Here is a 21,773-nt window from a genome sequence, read left to right as displayed (position 1 = left end):
TGCACCATCCTTTTTGTCTTTGGTGTTCCTTATACCCTACAAAACATTAAAGGATTTTCTGAATTTTATTTTTCTTTTCAATTTGTACAATCTGCAAAAACACTGTAGTTTATTATCGAAGAATCCACTTAATTTCATCATGGATTATTGCATAATTTGGGTATTTGCATAGAATTGCCAAATCCCAAACCCGATTCATTCCATTGTAAAGAGATTGTGTATTTGTATCAACCATTAGCACATATTTTTGGATATTTTCATGGAATTATGTCCAATTACATGGCATAATGATCTATAAGTATGTGTTAAAAGTGGCATAAATAAACGACAATTGCTCTATAAAGAACCACAAAAAATTTTGAAGGTAGGTGGTTTTTGTTGAAAATCACGTCGATAGCAAGTGGCATGCATTTCAAACATTTTTAAACTTGAAATGCAATATTATTCATGAGGGGAATTGTTCTAATAAATTCATGGGCCATTTCACTTTGTTTTACAGGTTTTTTTTTTTGTTTTGTTTTTTTGCACAATTTCCCCTGTGGACGACTTGAAAAAACATTTAGGCAGCCCACCCAAGACATTTTAATGTAGGAAAAACCCAGAATAATTCTATACTGTACAACTATACAATAGGCCCTTTTCACGCTGCGCGTTCCGAGAGCGGAAGTAGGCAAAGGCAGTGGAGTTTTACTTCCGGTTCTCTACCGCCCCCATTGAGAAAAGCTAGACTATGACGCAATCAAGTCGCAAATGTCACTGTAGTGTCCTGTATAAATCAGAGTAGGACGGAGAATGGAGAGTTTTGTCTATACATTCGGCAAATGTGGAGTTTAGACAAGGGGGTCCACTTTCTCTTATTTCCGAATGTGTGCTAGGCGTTTTGATGACTTGCTGAAATGAGTAGCACCATTCATCAAACATGCGGGAACTCGCAGAATTCCCATCTCTTCAGAAGAGAGATTGGCGTTGACTCTCCGTACATTAGCATGTGAAGTCCGCCCTCTGAACTCTCAACCGTGATGTAACCAACCATGTTAAATTTGGACTAATAGCTGAGAGGGGGAGGTCGGAGAACAAGAAAGAAGTTTTCCAAAAGTTCTCCCTGGAGGCCGTCGCACACTGCACCGTACGAACACACAACACCACGTCTTTTTGTTCTGCAGTTGTTCTCTTTGCTTTGTTATGCTCAAAAAGTTCTACTTCTTACGAAGTGTACTGCCTACTTTAGGCTTGCTAGCAGGTGAACTCTTTTTTTTGTACAGCTTCAATAAATGCCTAGATGAAGGAGCTTGTGATTTTAGGAGTTGTTCTTTGAGAGGATCCATCTTAAATGTCCTTTTCTTTCTGTCATTAAGGTGCAGTGAGAAATAGCTCCTTAACTGTACTCCTGAACAAAACTTCCCAATCAGCAATTCTTTTTTGACAGTTGAAGTGAAAGTTCTAAGCCAGAATTATGCATCTCAAATCACTTGGGGGTGGGCCTGTGGGCTGTTCCCTATGTTCTGAAATTATTTCTGGACTTGAGCAGTAGAAATTGGTGAGTGACGTCCCTGACATCAGGAGAACAAGCCAATTGTGCAGCAGGGGGCCATGTGTAAGAGACCATCGTCTGCAGTGGAATGCAACATTTTTAAAAAATCACTTCTTGGTGTGGAAAGCATGCTGTTTATTCTCGTGCTGGCCAACAAACTGCATTTTCTCCAAGGCAGCAACTGGGAACTGTATTGGACAGTGGAACGTCTTAAGCAATGGATAGCTTAACTAGTGTGACTAACTCCCTTGCTTCATAATCATGATGACTTGGGCCTTTTGTTTTTCCATTTCTTGGTGGGTATGCATAAAACCCTGTTGGGTTTGATATTTTAGTTTAAGCTTAGCACCAAGAAGTTGGAATCAGGTGTGGCATTTGGGTCCTTTAGTCGATGGGAGTTTTCTTTGTCTCCACACTGTTTGAAATGAATGTGCATTACGCCCCATGCTCATTATTGTTTTGTAATAGAATGCCTTGGAGGCTAATGGTTTCCCATTTGCCCTTTCAGAGATTAATTCAGATGAATATATAATATTTTACCCAAGAAGTCGGTGGGTGTGTTCAATTGAAGTGCCTGCTCAGGGTGAATTAAATCAGAATGGCCTCCTGTAATGGGGATGTGATAGAGGAGTGCTTCTATCAAACAACCAGAACAGTCGAAAGATGATGTACCAGCTCCTGCAGACTCCCTATCATTAAATGGCTTTTTGCTCTTGATCTCCAACATTACTATTCATGAAAGCTTTTATTAAAATTTGGAGAAGGGATTGTTTCCAGTGCAACGTTAATAAAAAGAAAGCTATTGAATGTGTAAAGAATGATTTTTCTTGGTTCACTTTTCTGAGTTTTTAAATTTAAGTCTTTAAGTCTTTCGTTGTTGTTTGTTTTACGAAAAGGAGTTATGTCATAGCCTGAGTCACTGTACTGCTGTGTGTTTTTTTTTTTTTTTTTGTTTTTTTTGCAGTGTAGTACAACTGGGGTGTTTCAGGCCCTCTGCTGCACCGTGGGCTGCATCAAAACCCCAGTTGTGCTATGCTGACAAGTGTACAAGAAAAAGATGGGAGGGTATGGGGGTGCGGTCTTCAAATTCAGTGGATCATTGGAATTTGCAGCATGTACAGATAATACCATGTCTCAGCCCTCAGAGCTGCTCTTACAGCGTGTCATCAGGATCTTCTGCACGTAGTTTCAGTTGTCATGAGGAATGAGGGATAGCTTCAGTAAGTCCTTGCAGACTGTGTCGAAATAGCAGGAGAGCTGTGTGGAGCAGGCTGTCAGCGAAGAGCCTGCAGCAGAATCCAGTCGTGTAGCTCAGGCCAACACGCATCGCTGCAGGCCTGGAACAAGAAACCTTTCAGCCTCCTGTTTGTAGTGCTTTCAGCCTCCAATCTGAGGCGTTTTGGGCCCCAAATTTGCCCTCTGAGGTGGCTGTCTATGTTCACGTTCAACACATCTTTCACTGCCACAGCATTTGGCTTTCCAAGCTGAAGCCATTTTTCATTTTTCAGCTCCGCGTGTGTGCAGGGTTTTTCCTTCATAGAGAATTTCAAGGTGACTGACCATCTTTATCTTTTTCTGTGCAGCCTTAAAGGATTGGTTGAGCCACAATTTTTGCCATTTTTGCCAGGAAAAACCCTGAACAGTCCATCTTTGACCAGGAATGTGCTGAGTTTCAGCTTGCTTTCACAAGATGTACACCTTTCTAATGCTTCCAGTGTTTATGTACCAATCACAGCCATTCCCATGCATATTTCAACATACCCAAAATGAACATTTGCAAGTGAAGTTATGCTTGTTTTTATAGAATTTCAGTGCATATTACCACTTCCTGAAAGGTTGTAATGGTACTGTTGCTAGGCAACTGGCAAGCACCAGCAGAGATGAAGAAATTAAAAATATCAAATGGAGTTTTAGTGAGGATATTCATGAAATTGCTGTCTTTTCAGTGAATATTTTTGAAACTACAATAATGAACATGAGCCACGTGGTGATTTATATTTTAAACAATCAGTAAGTGGCCTGCCATTTAAACTCTAGAATTGAGATGACATACTCTACTTCAAAAGGAAATGCTTTTATTTTCTGGTCTAAAATATTTGGAAATTTTAGAAAAAGTAGTTTTAGAAATATAAATCTTAATTATTTGAATTATTAGAGTTCAATATTAGTTCAGGCCCAACACACCCACACAAATAGTCCTTTGACAAAACTGCATGTTGTCTCTTTGCAGTCAACACTAGTCACTTAGCAATTTATTAGTTAATCATGCATAATCGTGCACAATTTTACTTTTTTTATTTACAAACACTTTTTTCATTCAGGCCTAGTTACATTCCAATGCTGCTATACACTACACAATACCATGACCAAATAGATAGGATAACCCCCGTGACCTAGGTTTGGCTGACCGTCCCATAGTTTTTGTACCACTAGGCTAAACAAGAACTTGCTAGCCAAGCATGAGCATCTAGGACAAGTATTATATGCAATTGTGCAGTGGGTCGCCTCTTCAATGAAAATGAATGACTTCTGGCGAGAGCTGTTTGGTTTAAATCCCGGGTAACTCATAATGATTTCATGACCCAATCGATATCTCCCTTGACCCATACATAGGTCACGACCGACTGCTGCTGTAGACCAAAAAACAAACAGAAGAACAAATAAATAAATTGCAGCTTAGAGAGACAACGCAGCATTGTTTATTTTACTGAGGCATTTGAGTGCTAATAAATCTTTGGGACAATGGTAAAATTAAAAACAAACCATATTTTGAAACCTACCTTTTAAATTAATTATGGATTAACTATAAAAAGAAACATTCTTGATTGCCCATGTCTTTTTTTCACAACTATAAAATATTGCTTGTAATACAAAGTAGGCCATCCAAAGCCAAAGTGAGCTAGCATGCTAAAAGAAGTTATTTGTTTGTAGCTGCTGGCTGTCTAGGAAACAGGCTGTGGAAGAAGCTAACCCCTCCGCTGTTTCACTCCCACAGCCATTTTAATAGTTAAATGGGAAATCACTAATTGGCATATATAGAAGCAAGTTACTCCTCATTAAACAGACTAAATAGGATGAAGGCCCTAAATCTATGCAAACTCTTCCTCTTTAACTTTGTGGTCTAACTGTTGCTCTATGGATCACTTCTATCTCTGAAGCCATTGACTAAACATCAAAAGGAAGCAATTATTTTTTGGGAGGGTGAAAGGAAGTCAGCATTTTAGAATCATGTCCATGTTTCCACTAAATACATCCTTTCACTCAACACACCCAAAGAACATTTTCTTGCATTATTAAAGCTTTTCTGAAGCTCTGCAAGTGTAAGCAGTGTCATGTGGTGAGTACTAATTAAAGACTGAGGAAGCCTACCCTTTTGTCATGTTTTCCAGCCAGATGGGGACTTGCATACAGGCGGAGGGAGGGTCTCCCTAGAGGAATTGAGAAGACAGCCTTGACCTTAATCAGTGACTCAGTTCAGATGTGTCATTCTCACAAGGTTGCACAGTGGATCTCAGGGCAGTCACTCTGCAGATGCACAAAGGGCTGAAGTACTCAAATGAACAAACACTCACAAAATGAGTATTACTGCTTAAAGGTTATTATCTAACAGCTCGGAATATGCTAATTAAAATATTTTAAATATATATATATATTTATGCATAGTTAAAAAAAATATATTGTTAAACTGTCTATATAAATAGTGTTTTGGAACTGGGAGTCCCACTGGGTGATGATTTAGCCTAACTTTGCCGGGAAGGGAGGATTCTGTCAGCATGATAGCCGTTCAAGGTGCAATTGTGACTACTCTTTTCAGCTGGGTGTTTCGGGCTTCCCAGCACATTGCTGTGGTGCAGAAACTGCGAACCTCAGCCAGTGGATTTTGGTGGAAGGAAGCAGCAGCAGGCTGCACTTATGTCAGTGGGCATACGTGTGCACATCTTCCCCTGTTTATGGAATCTCCCAGCACCCCACTGTGCCTTGTTCTGTGGTGGGAACTGATGGGCTTTGCTGTCCTGCTGTGGTAAAATAATAAAATTTTGTATTACTCCAGGGTGAATCAATGGCCCATTTATAGGACCAAGGGTTATGTAGGACATCGGCCAGAAGTTGATATTGTTTTATTCAGTCTGCTATTGGCTTAAAGCCAATTCCCAAATATAGCCAATTGGTTTATTGTTGACATTCATGCAACCAAGGGTACCTATTGGCTATAACTGGACTTTTTCAGACTATTTGGTTTTGTTGATTACAGTTTTGTGTTCACATAGTGATGAGTTAAGTTATGGTAATGATGTGATTTTGTTTTTAATTGGGTCCCGTTGACTAGGCCTTTCATCTTCACTTGATGTAAAACATGAAAATACCATGAAAAATGACTAGCCAATAACCATTTTATACCCTACAGTAGACATGTAACAGTTTGCAGTACTGAAGCACGATATTCATGCAACCATTTAGCTTGTGGTTTTGACCTTCTCTTCAGCTTTAGAGAATATGTATTTCTTAAGTAGGATAATATTTAATTTGAGTAGCCTATATGCAGAAGTATACAGAGTTTGACTTGTTTGCAGTGTATGTCCTCTGGATTAGCCTTTGCGATTGTTCAAGAATGTGTTCTGCAATAAGTGCTCTTTATTGTTGATGTTTAGACAAAGTATTACAGATTTAAATATAATGCACTCCTATAACCTTGTTTGATTTTTCCCTCTGTAATGCAACCAGAACCAAATGCTAGACCAATCCGAGAATCAAACAGTAAAGTGGATTGGTGAATATTCGTTCCACCCCTAGTGTACACACTACTTGGTACACAGTAGTACAGCGAAGTGCAACTTGGAGGAGTGACCTGTTTCTCACTGGACAAAAAATAGTAGCCTGTGGGCAACCATTGCTTAATTGGGAGAAATAGGCTATATTGTTAGCCCAATGAAACCAGCTGAAGCAAACCTCCCGAGCCCCTGGCAGGATCAGGCAGTTTGTGTCCTACCTTCGTGCGGCCACATTAGTTTTTTATTTTTGATGGATGCTGCTTTGATCTGCTGCCTCAAGCTGTGGATGTTCAGCCTTCCCCGGGTGTTTTGGGTTTCAGCACTGGCAGTTTTTGCAAGAGAACAGCCATTGGGGCAGCAGTCTGAATAAGTGATTGTTTGACCAACTAGAATTGGGTAATCTGTTTTAGCAACTTTAGCAAACTAGTTTTGCAATATTTTTGCTCTGTTTGCCTACAAGCTTAATTTAAAGTTAGGCTGTTATTCTGTTATGAAGTAATGTGTCAGACTGTTACGTCAATTACAAGTGAGCCACATTATGCAATAAGGTATGTGTAAATATAGATCTATTAGTTAAAATGTGTTACTTATTAACTAAGTTTTTTATTTCAAATTATTTTGCTGTTGAGTACTTGAGCTCTATGTATGTTCAAAATGCCCATACCTAACACTCGGTAGCAAACTATGTTATTAGTTTGCACAGTCCTGTAAGTATTAGGCAATAGATTTGGATCCAAGTTGTGTTGCTTGTTGAAGCTGGTGAATATAGCTAACTCCTCTTCAGTTCTTGGATGAAGGTGCTTATGTTTCCAGTACCATTGTTTGTCAGGCATAATTTGAAGATCAGTAGGATTGCATGTATAGAGATGTCACCTGAAATAAATATATTTTATTTGTATACTTTCTTAGAGTTTTTGGCTTAAATGTTTTTTTTGTTGTTGTAAAAAAACAAATATCGTCATTTTACTTTGTGGCAGGGGAATACGTAGGCTAGCGGATATCTGCTGGCACTGATTAATATGCCTGCAGTCCAGGCGGGAAAAAAGTAGCCTATGTGGTGCATCTGATTTTTGTGAGGGTGTTATGTTTTGTGTATTTTATGTTTTCCTTGTTGCCTTTTTCTTTGTAGGTTTTTTAGAAATGCGCCACCCTCGATCGGAGGACTGTGTTGAGTTCCTATGTCTTACTTGCATGTTACTGTTCCTTTTACTAATTGCACTCTTCCTGCTCCTCTGCTCAAAAGTGGACTGATATCCTATGTAGTCTACTGTGCACCCTGCCCTATGAGGTGTCTAGGCCTACATTAGCTGTGGGAACAATGCTGTACTGCCAACATTTGAAAGGCATTGACTGAAATCTTCCCACACAGTGATAATCACTAAGATGACTCGCATAGAGAAACATTTAATTTCCTCTCAGGAAAATATTTAGCAGTCAGCACTTCATTGGCAAAAAAAACAAAAAAAAAAACAACTAACAGCAGTTCCCAAAGCTAATTGTCAGTAAGTAGATATGCATGTTAGATATTGGCGACCTGTGTTTTACATGCAATTTTCTCTCTTTTCTGTTACAACGCTTCCCCCAGCAAGGACAAGTTTGGAAGGTTTGCACAGCTTTTCACCTTCCCCAAATTTCAACCCTTCGCCCCTTTCCCTCCCGCTCTTTGACCAGTCTCATGTTCCATGACCTTTCTGTATGTAACTCACAACACTGCAGCAGAGTCCTAGGAAATTATCTTTGATTGGGGTGTGGGAGGGGGGGAGAGAATGACAGAATCTGATATTTTTCTGTCTTCCACACAAAGGCTATCAGTGGACAGTAGCTGCTTATCGTGGAGCGTTGAAAAATTTAGGTCTTCCGCATTTGTATTCTTTTTTCACGATAGAAGACGTGTTCTAGTGTGTGGTGCAGGACTCTTTGAATTAGACATGGGGTAAGCACATGCTATTTTCCTTGTATTACACAGAGATGAGAGATCAGTGACAGTCTGAATTTCAAGGTTCCTTTTCTGTTGTGCTGTACAGTGAACGTTGTAATAGCGGTCTTTAGCAAATCGAAAGTTTTCCAGTAACTTCAATTCCAATTTAAAGTTAGTCAGTTGGAAATTAATGTGAGGGGAGAAAGTGAACACATTCTTACTTGTGATACTCCAGTTTAAGAATAAAGTACACTGAGGTTTGATTGAATAAAAGACTAAATGAGCTGACATTTATTAGTGCAGGGAGGAATATGGTCTACTTGTATTTTGGAATGAGATGCTTTTCATTTTGCAGTTCCAAGTTGTCAGATACCATTGTGCAAAATGAAAGCAATTACTGCATGATAGACATTCAATGTATCACCAGTTTTGCATCAGCCTTGATCATGTGAAAACTCAGACTTGCCCAACTTTGGCAAATATGTATCAAGGTAATGTATTTGTATTGTGAGGTGTTGTCAGCAGTACCCTATCCTGTGTAATAGGCTACTATTTGATAAATGGTAAAAATGTGAAATCAACAACCTTTGTTGTGACAACATGGTATTTTTATTGTTACGATTATTATCATTCTTGTTAGGTACAGTATTTGCATGCCAGGCATCCTGTGAACCATGTGACCATACACCGCCCTACCTCAACTGCACATCTGCTTATTTTCCAGCTCCTAAAGTTTGTCAGACATTGAACCATGTAATGAGTGCCATCCTACAGACAAGCCAACTGATCAATCACAATAAACAACCCACCTTTTCTTCTTGTAGGACTGAGTCTGTTCAAGCACTGCTGTGTGGCACTAACTGCTTTGAAATTTCCCATAGAAGTTTTCCCATGACATTTCTCCGTAGGGGACTCACTCTCCCTCTCTTTCTTATCCTGCCTCTATCCATCTTTCCTCACCTCTGCCTCTCTCTCATTGCATTTTCCAGCTGTGAATAAACCCCTGCACACACTACCTACTCATTCAATCACCTGTTCACTAAAAAAAATGTTTTTGACTTCTGGCTGTGAATTAACAATTGTTGTGTTTTTAAACCTTTTTTCTAAATTTGGTGTTTTTATCAGTTTCCGTTTCTGTCTGTTTTCTTCCATTTCTTTGTAGGCATGTGGGGATCCAAAAGCAAAGCCATCCTACCTGATAGACAAAAACCTGGAATCGGCAGTAAAGTTTATTGTCCGAAAATTCCCAGCTGTGGAAACACGCAATAACAATGTAAGTGCTGTTATTTGAATAATACTGTGGTTTTAATGCTTCTTTATTTAAAATGTTCCAAATAATTGCTTGATAGCACAAAGTAAAGCCCATGCACCGCATTAAGATTTGACCCTAATGTTAAAGAAATCATTTTTTTGTAATAATCAGATCTTTTTGGTTTTGACATTTTCATTAAAAATCATCATCACAGAATTATAGAACTGAAATCCAAAGACAGGTTTATGAATGTTGTCCATAATTTTGCCCTAGATTGTACATTCATACACTCCTCGGGTTCAGACAGGTTTATCAGAGTGTGAGTTTTGGAGTGAGATACTACACAGGTTGGGCTGGAAAATCAAGGAAATTGATTCCTACTATGGGAAAGCCGCAGTATGCTTAGGTGCCCTCTAATGAGCGCCCTCTGGATCTGTTAATCTGTTGCAAATGGTTTTGACTCCAGTGCTCAGACGAAGATGACTAATTCAAGCCTTTCCACGACACACCCTGACGTGTAAGACCAGCCCTGTTGCATTTATTCTCCAGAGTAGGACAGGGAGAAGCTTGTTCCTGTGTTTTCCAAAGCTTTAGCCACACTGATACTCTGAAGGCACAATGAAACAGGAAATATAAATGTTAGGGAACCTTTCCTGTTCTCTCGAGACCAAGGTTGAACAACTTTTTGTCAACCCATCTGTTGGGCTTTTTCTTTTCCTTTGTTTTGTGATCTACTGTATGACTGTACTACAAAACTAACAAACACCTCAAGCACCAGCAATGTGTAGCACCCACCTGGGCAATGCACGGCAGCCATTTTGTGCCAGATCACTCACCAGAAATCAGCTGCTATGGAGAGGTAGAGAATTATTCAGCCAATTGAATTTGAGATTGAATAGGTGGCAAGTTGAGAGATCCATGTTGGGAATTTTGCCAGAATACAGGAAAACCTTGTTGGTCTTAGTGATAAAATGTCACAGGATCATTAATGAGCAGTGTCAAGACCTCAGTTTAAAGTAGTGTCTCATCCGAGAGACAGCATCTTCCATCCGGATGTAAGACTACACCCAGCTGTCCCACCTATAACTCCCAGAGCAGTATTTCCCAGGAGGTCTCACATCTGACTGCTAACTGAGCCCACACCTTGTGCTTCAGCCATTCTGAACGTGCAGAATGCATGGTAGTACAGCTCCTGCTATCACAGAGCTGGAAGTTCACTTAAATTGCCTTCAGTCCTTGCATATCTTTCAACATGTCACTGAAAACATTTGTGGATTCATTCGTGGATTAGCTAGAGGTGCTTGCTCTTCAGTAGGGTTTCTGTTTAGTAGCCTTACTTGTGGGAGGTTGCGTCATGCTGACACATTCATTTTATATACAACAAAAACAAAAAAAACATAAAACAATTAAAACTACTTCATACAGTTGCACATTATATAGGTTCTTTCGCTGAATTAGATCTTTCTGCGTGTGAAGAAAAACATATTTCTGGCCTGGCCTCATGTTTGCATATATCTAAATATATATATATATATATATATATATACACACACACACACACTCACCGGCCACTTCATTAGGTGATAGGAGTGGCACCCGGTGTGGTCTTCAGCTGCTGTAGCCCATCTGCTTCAAGGTTTGACGTGGTGTGCGTTCGGAGATGCTCTTCTGCATACCTCGGTTGTAACAAGTAGTTATTTGAGTTACTGTTGCCTTTCTATCAGCTCGAACCAGTCTGGCCATTCTCCTCTGAGCTCTGCCATCAACAAGGCATTTTGTGGTTCTTAAAGGCTGCAAAGATGCCAAAGAAATGGACCACATCTTCACAGATTTTAATGAGAATGGCCTGGTGATTTGGTCTTTTTATAAACCCCTGGAACCACAATAGCAATTGTCTTGGATTGTTATTAAGGAGAAATAGACTGACAAAATTTGGGCTAATTAGCATGGCTCCATGACTTTGACTTTGCATATCTCCATTACTGTTGGCCATAGAAAAATGCTTCTTGTATCATGTTAATTGTATTCACTCTTGCTGAGACCCATTCAGCCACCACTAGCACATTTTGGTGGTTCCTCAATAGTGTATCAGGGAGATATGGGAATGTGTACGATGAGGATGAGGATGCAGAAAGTTCAGTCTCAATTTTCCAGTGCTGGGCATTATGTCTCCAACATCGCCTAGCCTCCCATTATTAGTGCTTCCCTTTACGGTACCACTATTGTTTTTCTCCTCAAGTTTGCACAACTTTTCTTGAGGTGGTACAAGCCAGGGACTTAAAACTTGATAGCAAGGTTCATAATTATGGAGGCTACCCACGTATGTAATATTTCCTAAATAACCCACATGGTGGCACTATAATGTTAAATTTTTTTAACTCTCACACTCTTGAGCCGATGAGCTTTTCCTGCATTTTTATGTCACAACAAAAATTTGAGAAGTTCAATTCTATGTTCACAAATATAATGACCATTGTGCTGAAAAGAAAACCCAAACACATTTGGGTAAATCGGTACAATAGACATCTCCTGCGCTGCTGTAACACTAATATTAACATTTTATAGTAGATGCACGTTCATGTGTAGTATACATAATTTCAGAGCCTCATTCAATACTGTTCCACATCAGGCAGACTATAGCCAATAGCCTAATCTCTCTTCACTATAAAAATATCCAGAATGATGTGCTATGCATGATGTGTCCAACCTCATAATGATGACAATGTACGATAACATTGAAAATTATGGGACTTGAACCACCCAATCACCGCTACCAACATAACCTCTTGATGCTTCCAAAGTCGAGTGATTCCTGAAGTGCGCACACATTAAGAAGGACTTATCAAGAAGGTAATTTTGATTGTGCCTGGCTATGTCTGTTAGCACTGATCATTAACTACTGTTAAACAACACTGTAAGCAATTAGTGATGTGATACCACTTCAGATAAGTAATGACTAAAAATACCCAAGACCCATGTTGATGACATTATAACATAGTAAACTTTGTTGAAAATTTTATCTATTTTGAAAAGCAGGTTTTTTAGTATATGAACTTTCAAGATATTAATCACTATGGCTGTGTTACATTTAATTTTGTGGTGAACATAGTATGTAAAAGATAGAGATGGGAAATACCTTTAAAATGATACAGGAACCATTTCTGTATGACTATGACCTATAGTAATGTAGATATAGCGAGTGAAAATCATTGAGTTGTCCTAATATTTTTGTCCCATATTTCCCAGAATAACAATCCAATACAAGTGTAATATCGGTTCTAGGGGTTTCTTATAAGACCATATCAGCATGCCTTCTCATTAAAATCTGTGGTGATGTGGTGCACAAATGTTGTTGAATTTACCCATTTCCATTTCCATGAATTGCAACTGTTTGCCACATGAATACTGATTTTATATGCATCAGTTTTAATCTCTTTCTGAAGTATGTTAATGTAAATTAATGCTCTTTGCGTCTTTGACGGTTATTTACAGGTGTATCTAATAACAGGATTGCTAACTGTATAATGATGTGCTGTAATGTACTAAGTAAATGCAAAACAAAAAAATGGAATAAATTTGAGAGAACATATTTACACTGCAGATTCATTGTTCAGTTTTTTTATTGCAATTATTTAATTTTTTGGTCAGACATGCATTCTCATATTTCCAGTGTGGCTTATCTATCTTTCTGTCCAGTGTATTTCTGCTGCTCTGAGTAATTTATGATTGCATTGCTTGTCTGTGAAATGTGTTGTTCAGATGCATTGTTTTTAACATTCACGTTTTTGCTGTATTTATGTTAAAAGGCGTTTAACTGCTTATTGGAATGATGTAGAGCTGCATCGTGTTTAACTCCAAGTATCTCTTATTGTGTTGTTTTTATGCTTTATGTTGTGAATTTTATTTTGCATGCTTAACTTGGCTTTTTCTGGATTATGCTTTTGGTAAGTTTTGGACTCCTCAGAGTCCTTTTTTGCTTTGTTTAGCTTCAGTTCTTATTTATTTAGCTGAACATTTTGTGTTCTCACCTATATGTAGCCTTTATTATCTTGAAGGACTGCAAAGGAATCTAAGAATTTTTCTTTGTATCAAAGAAATAACGTACGTCTAAAAAAGTTGTAATTTGATCATTTCTGTTCAGATTTTAAAAGAGTAGGAAAGTTTTTCACATCTGCATATTCTTGGATTCCTTGGTCTTTTGCTGCATGTTAACATGGTCATAAAACCAAAACATTTGATAAAATAATTCTCAGCATTTTTTCTTAGTATATGGGGAGCTTGTGAATTTCAGTGGAAAAATAGCACAGCATGAAATGGAATTTTTAATTGGTTTTATATGTAATGTTTGCAGTTTCACCACATACTTATAAAATAACTTACAAACATTTGCAAATTGAATTTTCTATTTTTTATTTTTATGTTTTTTTTATTAGGAACAATTATGTGCTATTTTTCCTTGAATCTTCAGTGAAGATTCTATTGGTTTAATTATGGGTATGTTACATCAGAACACCTTCAATAAAAAAGTGGGACTCAAGTTTTGACTTTTATTATTTCAGAATTTTGAGACTGAAATATGGGACGTAACAGCATGAAACTGCATACAAATTCATTTAGAAAAATCATGTATTTATTTTAATTCATTCATTTTCTAAATTAGTTTTTACATTTTGTGGTGTGAAAGAGTTCTGATATAACGAGTTAAAAATTGTTTTGGTGTTCAAAAAGCTGTATTAACATAGAACAACAACCTATGTTTCATTATTGTGTTTGGGGTTATCTGGTGGCCTTAACTGACTGAAAATACTAACTTATGGGTTACTTCAGAGCAAATTTGCACTGTCAAGATTATTGCTGCCAAATGTGTGTATTTTTATTTTATGTTCTCGCCTTTCTAAAAAGTTCTTTAATAGAATAGAATCATCTATTTGTGGGATCCGTTTTTGATATGTACTTGTGGCCAAACTTTGTACCTAGGATGTCTGCCACTCCATGCACCTGCAGTCTCTCAGTGGTTAAAAAATTATGTTAATGAATGTGTGTGTGTGTGTGTGTGGTGTGTGTGCGTGCGTGTGCGTGTACATGTATGTGAGCGTGAGTGCGTGTGCGCATGTGTGAGTGAGTGAGAGTGAAATTTTTATTATAATCATATATGGCTATAATAGTCTTTATGTTTGAGACCTTTCTGTATAAGGAAATTTCTGTTCAGCCATTGAGATATTGTACTGCATGGGCTGGAGCTGCAGCGGGAAATTCATAATGTGCGGTGTAAAGAAATATTACCATTTTCTCACAGGATGCAATGTCCTTTGAGTAGTGCAAATTTGCTCTGTAGTTGCTGAAAAATGGTGAAAGCACTTCAAGATACACTATATATCATATATATATTCACTGATTTTTTGTTATCAAAACTCAATGCAGGGTTCATTTACTGCTCATGTGCCCTACTATATGTAGCCCATTCTGTTGTTTTGTTTGTTTATTTTTACAGAGGAAGCTCATCATAATTATGAGGTCAGCTAGCACAAACTAGAAACAGTTTTACATTAGAGTATTGGTTTATTGTGCACACAATTCAAGCTCTTCTCAATGTATAGTTTGAGCCATTTGCCTCTCATTCCTTAAATCCACTTTCATCCTATGATCTATGATGCTGAAAGGTTTTGTTTAAATTCAGAGATTTTAAGGTGCACTGCATAAATCGTCGACTTTGAAAGATGACCATCATCTCTGTGATGTAGAACTAGGTTCACAAAAAAATAGTTTGGATTAAACAAAGACACATTCTGCCGTCTGTGAGCCCCAGAGAATGAATGTAGTGAAGGCTTGCTGACCTATGGGCTATCACTGAGGGAGCGGCTTACTGTGTCAGTAGACCTAGCAGTCAGTTCAGGAAGACCATCCTATCAGAAATTAAGATTGGTCTTCCCTGGGTCATTCTATAAGTGGTGATTCGGGGTATTCTGGCTCATAACTCAGCAGTTCTGGCTTGAACTGCTGAGAAAATGCTACATTAACTTCAATTTGACAGTCTTTAGATTGACAGGTTGAAAGGCACTGATTGAACCCTGCTGAAAAGTTTTGACATTAATTTAATGCCATGCACCTGAATCTAACCCTAGTGTGTTTGTCTTTCTTCAGCAACAGCTTGCACAACTACAAAAAGAAAAGTCAGAAATCCTAAAGAATCTAGCTCTATATTACTTCACGTTTGTTGACGTTATGGAATTCAAGGTGAGTGCAGTTTCCTCATTGTGCACCATTTGTTCATGATTTTAATCTATATCACTAAAGATCTTTATATGTGCAGCATGCAAAAGAGTCATTTTTTGAAAACTACAAATTCTCTGCTTGGGTCATAAGGTCAGACCATGCAGGTGCATTTATGTCATTGTGATTTTGCATTTATTTGTACTTTATGCCCTCTTGTTGTTGGAAAGTTTTGGGTTAATTAACTTTATTTTGGTAAATTCAAGAAATAAATCCATAGGACATTATTTCAATTTTTCAGTTCATGAACTAAATTTGTTTTGTTTTATGAATTTACTTAACCTGCACACTTTTTTTACTCCTTTTTTCTTTCAGGATCACGTTTGTGAGCTTCTCAACACTATTGACGTTTGCCAAGTTTTCTTTGACATTGTAAGTTTTTAAAACACACATTTTAAAATGGGCACATACAGTCGTTCAATTTAAGTATCTGTGAGTTTAATTTTATTTCCCCCTCTCTCTTGGTAGACGGTAAATTTCGATCTAACCCGGAACTACCTTGATTTAGTTGTAACCTACACTACTCTAATGATGCTGCTGTCACGGATTGAAGAGCGAAAAGCAATTATAGGACTCTATAACTACGCCCATGAAATGACACATGGCTCAAGGTACCCGTGACATTCCTCTGCATTACATTATTAATCATTCTAGTGGTTTTAAAATGTATACTGTGATGTTAAACAACTGGCTTTTTGAAAATGCACTCTTTATCACACTGGTCAATTCAAGTTAGTGTCTGTTTGTTGTATTGGCTTAATCATCCTTAAAAAAAAAAAAAGATCATCCTTAGTAAAATTCTAAAAGTCCAAAAGTACATTGCTCATGTTATTATATACATCAAAGAAACATTGGTGCATGTGAGATGATGTCCTGTCCCTGATGTCCACCCCCCAGTGACAGAGAATACCCCAGGCTTGGGCAGATGATTGTGGACTATGAGAATCCTCTGAAAAAGATGATGGAGGAATTTGTTCCCCATGGAAAGGTGAATCTCAATCCCAGTTTTCCCTATCTAAATACTCCTCTGTCGAGAATTGCCTCACGCTTTTTTGTCACCCCTTATCCTCCGCATGCAGTCGCTGTCGGACGCCCTCATCTCCCTCCAGATGGTGTACCCTCGACGGAACCTGTCGGCGGACCAGTGGAGGAATGCCCAGCTTCTAAGCCTGATCAGTGCACCCAGCACTATGCTGAATCCTGCCCAGTCTGACACGGTGAGTGCCCCGCCCATTCGGCCAATCCAAGGCCGTAAAACCACATTCATGTAACACCGCTGCCGGGCCTTTTCTCCCAACGTGCCCTGACTACTTACACGCATTCCAGGCCATACATCTGGAATGTAAACCTAATTCTGCTGTGTGGTTGATGTGATGATCCTTTGAACTCTCTTTCAGATGCCCTGTGAATACCTGTCCCTGGACACTATGGAGAAATGGATAGTGTGTAAGTGGAGGATGTAGTATGTTGTGTGGTTAGCTAACAGGCTTACCCTGTGCACTAATTGACTGTTCTTGTCATACATACCACATACTTTAGATCCCAGTGGATTATCTACTGGCTGTACACAAACAATGAAACTACAGAATCCAACGTGACACAGATTTGAGGCACAGTTTTTCTTTATATGGATTTAAACACTTGTGTCTTTTCTGTGACTGTGGCCCCATATTGTTGTGCAGTTGGGTTCATCCTGTGCCACGCGGTTCTGAACAGTGACCCAGCCGCCCTCAGCCTGTGGAAGCTGGCCCTCCAGAGCAGCTCCTGCCTGTGCCTCTTCCGAGATGAGGTGTTCCACCTGCACAAGGCCGCTGAGGACCTGTTCGTCAACATACGAGGGTGCGACTTTCACCACAGACGCAACAAAATATCCCCAAATGCAGCACACTGATAATAAAACATTGTCTTCCAGACAACAAAAACACTTTCTTTTAAACATTCTTACCCCTTACCCTAATTTGACCCTAAATCTGCAGAAGCAGTTGATGTGGGATATCTCTTATGTTACAGCTACAACAAGCGGATTAATGACATCAGAGAATGCAAAGAAGCCGCATTATCACATGCGTAAGTGTACTCACCCCGCAAGCGCTGCTTTGGCTGTTTGTGTTTGTCTTGCATGCCCACAGTGCAGTTCTGCTTAATCTGTGTGTTTGTTCTTTGAAGGGGCTCCATGCACAGAGAACGCCGTAAGTTCCTTCGGTCGGCATTGAAAGAGTTGGCCACAGTTCTTGCTGACCAGCCTGGACTGCTTGGGCCAAAGGTACTGTACCTGCCCTTTAAATAGTTTCCTTCATGTAAATCAGTTGACATATTACAATATTACAATATGACACATTACATATTTTGTTAAATTTTACAGTGTTGGACAGTGATCTATTATTTTCTTTACCCCTGTTCCTCATTTTCTTAGACTGCAACTTGTAGGTTTCATGGTTGTGAGCGTAAGAGAACGCGGTCCAATGTGGGAGATTGTATTGTGCAGTCTGTAGTTCTTTTTTGTTTTATAGCTTTTATGATTTTATATCAAAAATATACGTACATACCATTCCATGCGTACTACAGTAAGGACTAAGAACAATGGAATTTTGTCAATAATTGGGTTTGAATTATTGACAAATAATTCCCACATTGGCTGAATGGCCTCTCCTTATAATGAAACTGTTTGGTGTTCTTATAAGATTTAAAGTTATGGAAGAGGGCGCTTAAAGATCAACCATGAGGACTGTGTCTGGATTTGCTGGACAGTACCAAAACAGTTACTGTCCACTGTGGTCAGGACTGAGAATTCTGTTCTCTCTGCAGGCCCTGTTTGTGTTCATGGCCCTGTCCTTTGCTCGGGACGAGATCATCTGGCTGCTGAGGCATGCCGACAACATCCAGAAAAAGAGCACTGACGACTTCATAGACAAGTAAGAGTAGCCTCTGTGAAATCCAGGCCTGTTTGAAATCTGTTTAAGAATTAGTTTCAGAACATCCAAAGATGAGAAGCACCTGAACCCCAACTCCCACCATCGCACTGGTATGGCTGTACCTTGTCACATAAAAATGAAAAAATTTGGTTGCTTTAAAGGGCAAGTAAGTAATACCCAGAGACGCTAGCACTTGCAACGAGGAATGCTAACTGTTTACTTCCTTTTCACCGGGGAAGGAAGTAAACCGCTAGCATTCCTCGCCTCTGACGATGATGTTGGTCAAGATGTGCTGCTACTGTTTCATGAATGCTGTTGTGTGTTGTGGTAATGTCTGTGGTTGAAATGCACAAGCAGGTATGCTGATATTTACCCATAAATGAGCATAATGATATGAGGAACTCTTACCATGCTGGTACTGTAGGGCTGCTGTCAGAGAAGAGCTGTGGCTCAGACCCTCACTGGGAGAGTTTTGGTGTTCCCCAGGCACATTGCAGAGCTCATCTTCTACATGGAGGAGCTGAGGGCCCATGTGCGCAAGTACGGTCCTGTCATGCAGCGCTACTACGTGCAGTACCTGTCCGGGTTTGATGCGGTGGTGCTGAACGAGCTTGTGCAGGTGAGGCCCTGCGTGACCGCGATGGAAATATTGCTTACTTTTGTTCTTTTATTCTTCACTTTTTTCATATGGTCAGAACATTGGGTAGTAGCACAAGTGATAAAAGGGACCAGAAATCATCAAGTTTTCTCTTTCACCACTAGATGGAGGCCAAGTAATATTGTAAGTTGTAAAGAATGAAGTCTGAATTCCTGCTGCCTTTTTCTTAAGAGCCTGGCTCTCCTCAGTGTTAAATCATGTTAAGCTCTCCCTGCTACCTGAAACTATTGGACTCTAAAGCTGTTCAAATCTGCCTCTGACAGTGTTGAACTAATACCACTGTTCCAGAACCTGTCCGTCTGTCCGGAGGACGAGTCCATCATCATGTCCTCATTTGTCAACACCATGACCTCTCTCAGCGTAAAACAAGGTAACCTAGGTAACACTATCTGAGGGTGCTTTTTGTGGCTTTTGTTTTGTTAGAAATTGAGGGTAAAAAAAATAAGTATTTTAAAATTGCTCCTATCTTGATCTTTCTCCATCTAAATTCTGTTGTACCTCAAAGCATTCCCTGCTTGTAGAAGTTAAATGGTACCTTAGAATTCCTACTTTACTGTTTATTTTCAGTGCATTTTTGGCAAGGTCAGGAACTTTGCGTCCTGAGGTTCAAAACCACCACTGTTTTCCCATGTACTCGAACCCCAGTCCAGTGCCAGCTTTATGTCTTGTGTTGATTGTTCTGACCTTAAGTTGGTGCAGGAGTGAGTAGAAAAGGTGATCCCATAATCTTAGAGCAGCGTGTCTGTATGGCTGTTGCAGTGGAAGACGGGGACGTGTTTGATTTCAGAGGGATGCGGCTGGACTGGTTCAGATTACAGGTAAGCTGTTGGCGAAATGAGTAGTGCTTCTGTCCCAGGGGAACCTCCAGGTAAATGGCGTGGCGCAGATCAGGTGGCTCTACGTGTCTCATCAGGCAAAATTAGCACTCAACATCGGTAATGAGACGGGTGTTTAGGATGTTACCCGTGTCAGTCTTACTGAGCAACCAGCCCAAACTGAGTGTCAACCTGTGGAGACAGAGGTCATGCTATGGAAGAGACCACTCTTTATCAGTTACAGCTGAATGAGAGACAAAACAATCAGCCTATTTCAGTGGGGGCCACAGGTGGGGGCATTAAAATGATATAATTTTAAACAAAAGTGCCTTACTCCTCATCTCATTTTCACTTAAAATGGAAGGGAGATGCATCTCCCTTCCATTTTACTGAAATAGGCTGATGTAGTGTTCTTTGTAGGCGTTTAATCCTGGCTCAGATAAATATGAACTTGCCCAGAGGTGAACAGTATCCTTTTCTGGACTGTTTGACCCTTGGGGCTCTTGGGTTGTCAGCTGTGGCTCATTTCAGTTGCCAGGAAGGAAGTGATTTTTCCTGACCCATTCAGGGTTATGGTCCCACTGAACATGTTCTAACTTTGCTCTGGATGAGGTCCGGACAAGGTGCTCAGGCAGGCAAGTGGTTTTTCGCAAGTGAACAACTGTTTCTACATTGCGACAGCAGCATGTCTCTGTGCTCCTTTATTGCGTTTCACAAACAAACCTCTATGGAATGTCAGGAATGCATGAACAATCATCATGATGCTCCTTATATGTTGTGAGCAAATAGTTCAAGACAATCAAACTCTCAATGTGAAACTGTCAATTATTTGCAGAGCAGGATCATACAGCAATGCTTTTTATAGTTGTCAGAGGCAGAATTAGTTATGACAATAACTAATTCTCTTAGTGATTTGGCTCTAAAGGATTGCACCTGTGGAATTGGATATCATGTTCAGCTTATTCATCCTGCTCATATGTTTGTTCATTACATTCCTTCTGGATGGAAGAGTGTTTTTACAGCCTGCCAGTGTCTGGCACACATTTAAATTAGATTAATGCATAAGTTGTATTTTTGCCTCAGATGTTTAATTTCATATTTTTAAATGTGATTGGTGAACCACAGGGTTTTTATCAACTCTATTTTAGATTAATCACCTGCTGTGTGTACTTGCAGGGCAAGTGTTACTATCTTGCCTGAGCAGGCTTTTAGCTGGAGGAAGAAAAACCCACAGGTCCCATTAAAATCCTTTCTTCTGCTGCAGATTTCTCACACTAACATGACGGTAAAAAAGCAAACTTTTTGTGTTTTGAAACAGATCGCTTGCCTGATTTTAGTCCTTTCGCTCATAATGTGGTACCCAGCAGAACAGTTCCTAGAACTCCCTCCCATCTGTGAAACGATTGATAAAACAGCAGACATCAAAGCAACATCTTTGACTGTTAGAAACCCTGAATAGCCGTTTTCACATGCTGTCTTTTTTTTGATCTTATGCGCTGTACTTGGGAGGAAACCGTGTTCAGCTGGCTGTGGTCAGTTGGCCGTTGTCCTCAACTGTATTAAGTTAACATGAATGATTCATCAAAAATCCTCCTCAAATGTTCAAATGCTAAATCAACAAGCCACATTTCTACTGCATCCTGGATCA

General features: G+C 39.4%; 1 protein-coding gene across 5 annotated transcripts in view; it reads left to right on the top strand.

Moving 5' to 3' along the window:
* The window catches only part of nckap1 (NCK-associated protein 1), a 40,969-nt gene that overhangs the window by 5,820 nt on the left and 13,376 nt on the right, over window positions 1-21,773 (top strand). The window contains exons 2-16 of one of the 5 annotated variants that reach the window (XM_064327305.1): window positions 7,886-7,903; window positions 9,381-9,491; window positions 15,618-15,704; window positions 16,056-16,112; window positions 16,209-16,351; window positions 16,638-16,728; window positions 16,820-16,957; window positions 17,138-17,186; window positions 17,423-17,579; window positions 17,751-17,807; window positions 17,907-18,003; window positions 18,546-18,652; window positions 19,139-19,271; window positions 19,599-19,680; window positions 20,070-20,128. In XM_064327305.1, the coding sequence (XP_064183375.1) occupies window positions 7,886-7,903; window positions 9,381-9,491; window positions 15,618-15,704; window positions 16,056-16,112; window positions 16,209-16,351; window positions 16,638-16,728; window positions 16,820-16,957; window positions 17,138-17,186; window positions 17,423-17,579; window positions 17,751-17,807; window positions 17,907-18,003; window positions 18,546-18,652; window positions 19,139-19,271; window positions 19,599-19,680; window positions 20,070-20,128 (1,386 nt within the window). Of the gene's footprint in view, window positions 1-7,885; window positions 7,904-9,380; window positions 9,492-11,007; window positions 13,415-15,611; window positions 15,705-16,055; window positions 16,113-16,208; window positions 16,352-16,637; window positions 16,729-16,819; window positions 16,958-17,137; window positions 17,187-17,422; window positions 17,580-17,750; window positions 17,808-17,906; window positions 18,004-18,545; window positions 18,653-19,138; window positions 19,272-19,598; window positions 19,681-20,069; window positions 20,129-21,773 lie in introns of those variants that run through there. The other 4 variants (XM_064327304.1, XM_064327307.1, XM_064327306.1 and 1 more) reach the window with 4 other exon arrangements.

This window comes from Anguilla rostrata, chromosome 3, assembly GCF_018555375.3.
Source record: "Anguilla rostrata isolate EN2019 chromosome 3, ASM1855537v3, whole genome shotgun sequence".
Classification (NCBI taxonomy): Eukaryota; Metazoa; Chordata; class Actinopteri; order Anguilliformes; family Anguillidae; genus Anguilla; species Anguilla rostrata.
Note: the sequence above shows the minus strand (reverse complement) of the source record. Positions and strands in the feature narration are given on the sequence as shown.